Source organism: Sitodiplosis mosellana, unplaced genomic scaffold (genome assembly GCF_009176505.1).
Source record: "Sitodiplosis mosellana isolate CC-2019 unplaced genomic scaffold, AAFC_SMos_1.0 Smas_scaffold_4441, whole genome shotgun sequence".
NCBI classification, from domain to species: Eukaryota; Metazoa; Arthropoda; class Insecta; order Diptera; family Cecidomyiidae; genus Sitodiplosis; species Sitodiplosis mosellana.
Genome location: NW_022599683.1, coordinates 1 through 9,952, shown reverse-complemented (window position 1 = coordinate 9,952; position 9,952 = coordinate 1). Strand labels below are relative to the sequence as shown.

The 9,952-nt window shown below is 37.5% G+C and overlaps 1 protein-coding gene and 1 long non-coding RNA gene across 2 annotated transcripts; one reads left to right on the top strand and one right to left on the bottom strand.

Moving 5' to 3' along the window:
* Positions 1 to 6: 6 nt before the first annotated feature.
* Positions 7 to 3,807, top strand: LOC129572206 (uncharacterized). The gene is made up of 4 exons (XM_055452156.1): positions 7 to 867; positions 948 to 1,797; positions 1,894 to 2,205; positions 2,379 to 3,807. Exons 1-3 carry the CDS (start codon positions 28 to 30, stop codon positions 1,974 to 1,976), a joined length of 1,773 nt encoding a protein of 590 aa, XP_055308131.1. The 5' UTR covers positions 7 to 27; the 3' UTR covers positions 1,977 to 2,205; positions 2,379 to 3,807.
* LOC129572207 (uncharacterized) lies at positions 920 to 9,254 on the bottom strand. The gene is made up of 4 exons (XR_008688407.1): positions 9,049 to 9,254; positions 3,509 to 3,766; positions 2,697 to 3,038; positions 920 to 2,545 (listed from the first exon to the last, which is right to left on the bottom strand). It is a non-coding gene; the product is annotated as an uncharacterized LOC129572207 (long non-coding RNA).
* Between the last annotated feature and the right edge of the window lie 698 nt (positions 9,255 to 9,952).

Here is a 9,952-nt window from a genome sequence, read left to right as displayed (position 1 = left end):
GAACAGCGTTTGAGAAAGTTCTTCAAAATGCGTTGCTTCGAATTGAACCACATGTGTCTGTGTGGAGATCTCGAGTTGGACGAATTGTTCGATGGTGATGACATCAAAAATGCCATCAACTACACATACAACCGAAGAGATTCAACGCGTGGCAATGCAAATGCCATACGGAAATTGGAAATACTGTTGGCGGAGCTGTATTGGATAGGAGCACCTCACAGACCAGATGATCCACACCCATTCAACATCAGAGAATTCGTTGAACTCAATTGGTTCCAAGCATTGCGCATGTTCATTAATATACAGCGTGATATTCATAACTTTCACCTCGCGTTTGCCAATCTACGCCAAAGTTGGATTCTGTTCCGAAAACATCCGCTCTATGTGCAACAGCCAGAATTTCCAGAGCCGCCTGAAATCACCACCTTCACAGTCATTCCGAAGTGCACATTCCAGCGCCGACACGTGAAAATTGATACGGATTCATTGTACAACATTTTAAAGGGAATCAAGGCAATGCCGCGGACAAAAGGCACTCGAGTCTTACGAGACGGCGAATACCAAGAGCGCTGGATCTCACAAATTGAATTCAAGGAGAGAGGAGGCTGGCGTTTGTTTTTCAACATGGACGAAATTATCAAGCTGGTCAAGAATAAAAAGGAATTCGGCGATTCGATAATATCAGATGGTGTGTCAGCGTCGGTGTTATTCAAATTGCCGAAACAGAGCAAAACTGTTACTGATGAAGAAGAGGCCGAAACCAAACGCAAATATTTCGCAAACGAATTCGCGTATGCATTGGGAATTGATCCAGGCATGCGAACCTTTATTGCGTCGGTCCGCCTCGATCTAAAGACCGGCGAAGAGGTAAGTATTTACAAAACGAAAAAAGGAAGAAGAAGAAGAAGAAGAAGTATTAATTCACTTTTGTTGCATTTTATTTTTAGACCAACGAGAAGATTTCGTTCAAACAATACCATCTGAAATCGAAACAAGATGCGCGCAATATTAAAGCCGAACGAATGACACGAGTCTTCACGTATGACGAACAAGCAGACCTCAAACGTATCGCCGCAGAGATTGGACAGACACCATCGCCACGGAACATCTCTTGGCGTCATTACATCGAACATCGCCTGCGAATGTCCCAAGATGGTATCGCGGCATACAGTCAGAAAAACTATGCACGCTTACGTTTGGACAAACACATTGAATGGCGTCGTGCAATTGATCTCATCGCCGGTAAGCTGGTACATTTCAAGACAGCTATCATCAACATCGGAGCAGCCGAAATTTCACCAAATTGCCCGATCCGAATCAAAAAGTACGTGCGGTGTCCAGGCGTTCGCAAGCTGATTGCAGCCTTCAAAAGACGTGGCAATTGTGTCGTTCGGTTGGTGGATGAATACATGACATCGCAACATTGTGCCCGATGCTTCAAACGGTTCCCGATATGGACGAAGAGCAAACGATACAAGAAGTGCAACGATTGCCAACCAGATGAACGTGTTGGACTTCCGAGAACCATCTATACGAACGTCAGTAAACGAGTGTTGCAAATGCAACGGAAAATCATGCGTACATGGGAGGAAATGCGCGACCAAGGTGATGCTTTTGCAGCCATTCTAACCCAACGAAATTCAGGACGTTTGGTGTCAAAGAAGCAACGCTTCTTCAAAACCTGGCAACCAAATGCTGCTGAAAACGCTGGAACAGAAGACGCTGCACAATCACGCAAGTTGCTCAAATCACTTTGGCATCGGGACATATCAGCAGCCAAACTGATCATGTACAAAGGTTCATTATCTATTAATATTTCATTTGAAAATTGGAATCGACTTGGTTTTCGCTTGAATTAATTGTTATTTGTGTGCTCGTTTTCTATTTACTTAGGTCTTTGCACGCTGCTTGACATTCCGATACATCCAGCATTGCTGCGACGACCAGATGACGACGGCGTTCCACTCAATCCATAAATCAAAATCCAGCGTTTAGCATTAAAGTTTTTTTTAACAAATATTTTCTAATAGTTTATTAGAGTTCTCAAGCCTTGCACTTAGTGGGCTATTTTAAGGTTTATAAGGTGTCTAACTTTATTTACCGCAGTACAAGAGTGGTTTTATAGACGTTATTTGATGATCATTTTCCGGTTTGACAATGTCGCCGCATTCTTTGGATATGACTTGTTCAATGCATCATATCACGGTAAGTAGAATTTGTTCAACGCTTCGGAGCGAGAGTTATTTAGACATTTGAATGGAAAAGCAGACTTTTTGCTTCGGGAGGTGTGAATATCGATTGCTCCGTTGTGTGAACACCACTAATTGATACAGAATTTTTTCCTCTTTAATTTAAAATCTACCATTTTTATTTTTCAGGTTATGAAAAACACCCTAATGTATATTGCATAAACATACTTTGGATTTTTTTCCAAATTCGATTGTGTTACGGTCTTGTGATGTATATGTGTGCATTAATCGTGCTCCATCTTCCCACGGTGGCTTATTGTAAATGCCGTCAACGTCGGACATCAGTATTAATAAATCTGTTATGGTTAAAAATATACAATTGTCAGTCCGGCAAATATACAAAACCGGTTACATATGACAAATTTAAACGTAATAATACAGTCATTGTATAATGGTCATACGTTTGCGTTGGCGGCATTTATGCGTATTCAAATACAATTAACTTACCTGCCTGAATGTAAAGGTGTCAGCGGACACGGACGGTCAGAGGAAAATTGCATTTTTGTTCGACTGTCCATCCGAAGTGTCTCACTAGAAATTCGGATATCCATTCGAAGTGGCAGCCTTTTTTTCCCACCAAGCCGAACGAACCAAGTGGATTTCCGATCTCTATGAAAGCACTTCGACCAGCCGTGTTTTTCTCGGACGCCCGGGGTTTCTCGGCCGTTCGAACTCCAGAATGTACACACAGCGAACTGATGGTGTGTTTTGACATTACAAAACAAATGAACGAAATTGGTGGTGAAATATCTAAACACCATCAGCGTAGCAGTAAAACACGATGTCTAGCTGTGTGGAATTAAAAAAATATTCGTCGTGACGGACTTCAATATATTCCCGGTCCCACACACAAATGGTGTTACGATTTGAGAACATCATTTATTCTTCATCCATTGGCTAAGATGAAACTTTTTTTAAACATCGACTGATTTTTGGATTCTTCAGATTGTTGATTTTCTTTCTTGATTGCTTAGATTTTCCTGTTGATTTTTCTTATGATTTTCTTGATTTTCACTGCGCCAAGCAGAATCGAGAAAAAAAAAATTAACAGGAAAATCTGAAAAATCGAAAAAATCTACTGGTATTTAAAAACAGTTCCATCTCGAATTCCATCATCCCAATGAAGAATAAATTGAGTTCGGGATTTATAAAAAGTTGGATCCAAAAGGTAACGTTATTACCATTAAAATGATAAAATTTAGCGAAGAAAATAAGCATAAATGTTGGAATTTGTCAGACCAAATAATCTTTTTAATTACATTTCGGAGTTCGAACGGCCGAGGATTCTCGAACGTGCAAGAAACACACGGCTGTTCGAAGTGCCTCCATAGAGTTTGGACATCCAATTGGTTCCGGTCGTCTGAAAAAAAAAGTTCGGCTACTTCGAACGGACGTCCGATCTTCTCGTGAGGCACTTCGGATGGACGGTCGAACAAAATTTTGTCCGTTGACACCATTACCTGAATATTCGCCGCAAGTAAAGCCGATAAGCTGTCATTATCCCTTATTTGAATTCCCTGTATTTGATATAAAAAATAAACCAAAACCATGAAAACAATTATGTATTGGGTGTATAACTTTGCTTCCGCCGTTTTTCTTCAATTTTTGAGGCTTTATTGTGAAAAATTTGTACAATATAATTTATTCAAAGTACTGTCCATCGGAAGCTATGACTTTTCCCCACAATTCAGGCAATTTATGGATTCCGTCCCAAAAAAACTGTGTCGGCTTGGCGGCCAAAAAGGAATCAAGCCAATTTTTGACTTTTTTGAAAACAAGTGAACCGTCGTCCACTTAGGTGATATTGAATCGACTGAAACCAGTGGTAGTAAGAAAGCGCAATGTCTGGAGATTACAGCGGGGGCATAAGGGATTTTCAAAATTAAGAGCTTCTCAGAAATTTTGGATTTGATAGCTAAAAAGTCATTAAAAAAATTTCCTCAAAAATTCGCTTTTTTGCGGCGATAAGTCAATTTTTCGATTTTGCTGTCAGAAATTGGTATATACCGATTAGTTTCTAATGGGAACGATAAAAGCTAACATTTTGATAAGTTTCTACCACCATTCAATGCACCATATCTGCCCCACCCCCGCAAATATGGAAAATCACCCTTTTTCGAGGGAGTGATTGTGGCGCCCCCTATAATGACAAGTAATCACGATCAAAATGTGGTTTGATATGCTTGTGTCCATCGAGAAACGTCCATTCTTCACTACCAGTGTCCACTCGATAAAAGAATAATCTATTTTTCACATTTTTCCCGTATGAAAAAACTGCTCCCGCAAATGCTGTTTTTTTGGCACGAACTCGGACATTTTTGAGCACAATAAAATTTATGATGCAGATAAAAATGTACAAATGTGATGATGCAGAATTGTTGACAGATGCCCAAGCTTACCGTATGACGTTTTAGAGCTGATATTTTTCACCAGCACTTACCGCTGGAGCCATCTGTTGGAAAACGGCGGAAGCAAAGTTATACACCCAATATTACAATGAAATTAACTCGAAAACCGTTATCAAACTTAATTCCTTTTTTTGGACTTTTTTCGCAGTGTATTTTGTATGGAAATTTTAATTTGTTTTATTCCGAGGTAATCAGAGCTCCTGAAGGTACTCAGAGAAAATTTAGCGGAACAATGATTCCGATTTATCGGTATTAAAACCAATCGGAACGATTGACGACACGCAGCTACTATAGACCATAAAGGTCTATTCACAATGCCAACGGCATTACATAGCATATTACACAACCAAAATTTTTAATAAGTAATTTGGATTGAAGAATACCGATAAATCGGAATCTCGGAACATTTATTCCGATTGGTTTTTATACCGATAAATCGGAATCATTGTTCCGCTAAGTTTTCTCTGAGTAGTGCCGCGAGTTCTTTTTTCGGGGTAAGTATTAAGCTTATGAAGTTATATAACACAGTTCAACACATAATGGAGGGACTCACTTTTGATAATCGCTGCTGAAAGTACTTACCAAAACTAGAATTTCTGCATCATTTGTTTTGCCAAGTTGGTTCATTATTATTATTCTGCACCATACAGCGGTTCATTGGTGAATTTTAATGAAATTATGTATTTTTTACTCAAACTGGATTTTGAGCACTTTTTCGATATTTTAGACGGCAATATCTCAGTAAACCGTAAGGAATATTGCTTTTGTGTCTTCAGCAAAGTTGTAGGTATTGAATGGGACAAAAAAAATGTAAAACAAACTTACCCAAAAAAATTCATCTATGACCTCAAAATCGCAAAAATGCCCATTTTTTACCATTTTTCAACCATAACAGGCAGCGTATCCAATTTTTTTGGTCACTATCTTCAGCTATTTTGTAGCCAACGTATAACTACACAACTTTGCTCAACATACTAACCCAGAAAAATCATGTTCTATCTACTTTTTGGCTCAAAATCACTCTTTGGTACCAAAAATGGTCATTTTGTTGTAAATTTTGGCCTATTACATGCAAATATCTGTATATCTTTCCATATTCTTCGCTTGAATTTTTGTTAAAGTGTCTTCACGGATAATGTGAACTTGTTTTCCAGCTATTTTAGTGGAAAAGTTCACTCATTTGTAGGGATATTTCGAGTTTTGGACCAATTTTTGAGCGTTTGGTGGACATTTGGCCAAATTAAGACATGACAGTGGTCATATTTCAGTTTCTTATCTATGCTATATTAAAGCTTATGTTCACAGCTGAACAATAGGACGATACGATTTACCTATGATGTCCAGTTGGAAAGTTATGACTCACCAAGTGATGAAATGTTCATTTTTTACACTATTCTGGCACTAATTATCACTTGAGCAGCCATAAGTACCCTACCAGACGACATAGGCATGTGACATTAGCCTTATTTTTCAGCTAAGAACATCAGCTTTAAAATGCCATACCGCTTGAACTGAAATATATCATCTTTCATGGTCTAATCTGCCTCAATGTACACTTATACCATAACTTTCTTACTGAACATCATAGGTAAATCGTATTGACCCTATTGTTTAGCTGTGAACATAAGCTTTAGTTTAGCATAGATTAGAAACTGAAATATGACCACTGTCACGTCTTAATTTGGCCAAATGTCCACCAAACGCTCAAAAATTGGTTCAAAACTCGAAATATCCCTACAAATGAGCGATTTTTTCCACTGAACTAGCTTAAAAACAAGTCTACATTATCCGTGAAGACACTTTAACAAAAATTCAAGCGAAGAATATGGAAAGATATACAGATATTTGCATGTAATAGGCCAAAATTTACAACAAAATGACCATTTTTGGTACCAAAGAGTGATTTTGAGCCAAAAAGTAGATAGAACATGATTTTTCTGGGTTAGTATGTTGAGCAAAGTTGTGTAGTTATACGTTGGCTACAAAATAGCTGAAGATAGTGACCATAAAAATTGGATACGCTGCGTGTTATGGTTGAAAAATGGTAAAAAATGGACATTTCTGCGATTTTGAGGCCATAGATGCATTTTTTTGGTGTCAGTTTGTTTTACATTTTTTTTTGTCCCATTCAATGCTGAAAACACACAATTCTTTGCTGAAGACACAAAAACAATATTCCCTACGGTTTACCGAGAAATAGCCTTGTGAAAATGTGGAAAAAGTGCTCAAAATCCAGTTTGAGCAAAAAATACATAATTTCATTAAAATTCACCAATGAACCAACTTATTATTTATTTATTTATTTATTTATTACGGAGCCTACATTTATGCCAATATGTGTTCCCAGCAAGCTGAGAACATGCTGGTCAGAGACCCAATACGGCATAAATTCCGCCCATGGTGCGTCTTTTGCGAAGAGAATACAGTCAGGGGAGGGATGATATAAAAGTGAGGCTTTCATACCAGAATTGGGTCCGGAAAACCAGGGTAAAACCGGCCTGATTCTGGAAAACCAGGGGAAATACAATGATAATACCAGGGGAAATACAATAGCTTGGCAAAACGAATGATGCAGAAATTCTAGTTTTGGTAAGTACTTTCAGCAGCGATTATCAAAAGTGAGTCCCTCCTCCATGACCGAAAAAATGTTGCACAGTGTAAGCTTTTGAATTAAACATGACGTGTGCGCATGTTTGTGCATATGCAATTTTCCAACTGTAGTTGGCGCTTCGGTGCCATTTATGTATATTATATTGGGTGTGTGAATACTAATTACGTCATCTGGCGGAAACGTGACATTATTAATTCACACACCCAATATATGAGAAAAAAGAAGGTATACCGTTTAAATTTCAATACATAATGTGACAATTGATAAGAATAATCACAATTATTGTTGTTTCTGTGCTATTTTGTCGACATTTGTGTGGTTTTGATGTTCAGTCATTTGTTTTTTTTTATGGAAATGCTTTGATATGAGCATAAATCTGATCCAGATTCGATTCTGACTGCACTCAAATTATTATATGAGTCGTTTGGAGCGAAAATGTAATACAGAAAATTTGCTCGGAAAAATGTCGATGATGAATGAGCGGAAAAGGGATAGCTATATATATATACTGTATACAGTAAACTATAGTGAACTATATAGCTATCTCTTTTTCAATCATTTCGTCGAAAACTCTTTCTCGGTAAATGAGTCAATTTTTTCGCCCGAAAAAAGTAATAAGTAATAAGATGATAAACTCCACTGCCCCCTCGACAGTGTGACAATCGGCCGTTCGCAAGACACCAATAGGCGTACGCGACGAATCATTCTGATTCCCCGAATTTATTCAAAATCCAAAAGATAATCTTATTACTTTTATGGATTTTTTTATTTCAACTAGCTGACCAACAAAAATAAAGCACGATGGAGATTTTGGCGGTGACATACAATGTATTCGGTCGCACTAATGGCAACTATTACGTGAACGAGGAAATATTCGCAAAACAAATTGTATCCATAAATCATGTCTTGTTTAAAGTTAATGACAAAGGTTGGGCCTAAATACGATTTCTCAAAGATGTGAATTAAAACGAGAAAGCTTTAGAATTGAAAATGTAAAGGCATACGGGAATAGGAACACGCTGATTATCAGTATTATTTTCACCATATTCAAATGTTGAATCATGACAAACATAAATATTAAGCAATTTACTACCGTAATATTTTTTTTGATGATTTAATGGTGCTAAATGGAGAATGAATACTGATATATGTAACCACAAAAAAGATTTTGTTTTTGCGTTTCATTTCCATTTTGATGTAGAAATAGATCTTTTTGCATTTTTATGACATGTTTTTCCTATAGAAAGAAAACCAGAGTTTGACTCAGGCGACAGATATATGCTTTAGCATAGAAAAAATATCCGCATATTTTTTGGTTTGTCCACTTTCAGTATATAACGGCACCCAGCTTCATCGAGTATCAGCACGCACACTGAACGTGGTAGTATAGGACGGTTTGTTTACGAAGAAAAAAATTGTTTATAAACAAAATCTACCAGAACTATACAGCGCAAAACCTTAACCTCGGGAAGATTTTGTTTATAAACAATTTTTCTTTCTTTGTAAACAAACCGTTCTATAATCTATATTACTACGTTCAGTGTGCGTGCTGATACTCGATGAAGCTGGGTGCCGTTATATACTGAGAGTGGACAAACCAAAAAATATGCGGATATTTTTTCTATGCTAAAGCATATATCTGTCGCCTGAGTCAAACTCTGAAGAAAACCATAAATAAAATTGTGGTGTTTTTCTTCTGACATATCAGAAACCCATAAGTAGAAGCTAGGAATAAATTCGAGCATTGAATAAAAATATGACAAAAAATTATAAAAAATACCTTTTTAGTGCCTTTTGCACCAGGTGCCACATCATCATGTTCCACAAACATCGGTGGTGACACAGCATCATTTGTATTTATAATTGGCACAATGTTCAAGCTAATCAATTCAGAAAGAGTGCAGAATAGATTTTTCCTGGTGTTTTCATTATAGAAATCTGGTTTCGTCACAAGAACCTAAACAAATTAACAGGAAGAATGGAATATTGTTTTATTTGATTGAATTCACAAATAAAGTGGTTGGTAGAAAGTGTTGTAAAACACTTATTTTCCGCAAATCGGTTAGAATGATATGACATTATCGAATAATAATCATATAATGCGGTACGTGAAGGATCAGAGATTACTATGGGATATTTTTTATTCATATGGGGTGTCAACACAATGTCTGTGTGTGTATCGCTTCTGTCGTCGTTTGCAAACGACGTCAATGCGCTGCGCGATGCATGCATTTAAATGTTCCGCTCCTTTCTTTCGACCGACACTCTTCGTACCCAGCTCATTGACGTCGTTTACAAACGACGGCACAAGCGATACACACACATACATTGTGTTGACACACGAAGAGTGTTCAAAGAAAGAAGTGAGAACATGTGCATGCACACTCCGCGCAGCTCATCGTAAGTGTGAAGAGTATAACGAAAAAATAGCGACTTTGTGTGTGCAGAATCGCTATTGTGTATTTATGCGTTTCGCTGAACACAACGCGCGAAAAATATTAGATATTTTTGAATTCTGAACATTGAACGCGTTGAACGTTGAACGCAACGCGTGAAAAATATCTGTTATTTTTATGCGATATTTTTATCCCATATGAATAAAAATATTATAATAATCTCTGCGAAGGATAAAATGTGCTTGAAAATATTAATGGGAACAAGCCGTGTAAGGATAACATTAGTGA

Excerpts from the sequence above, each read along its gene's own strand:
- LOC129572206 (XM_055452156.1), top strand. The coding sequence starts at position 28 with ATGCGTTGCTTCGAATTGAACCACATGTGTCTGTGTGGAGATCTCGAG. Across the intron at positions 868-947 it reads ATCTAAAGACCGGCGAAGAG|ACCAACGAGAAGATTTCGTT; the intron begins GTAAGTATTTAC and ends TTTTATTTTTAG. Across the intron at positions 1,798-1,893 it reads CAAACTGATCATGTACAAAG|GTCTTTGCACGCTGCTTGAC; the intron begins GTTCATTATCTA and ends CTATTTACTTAG.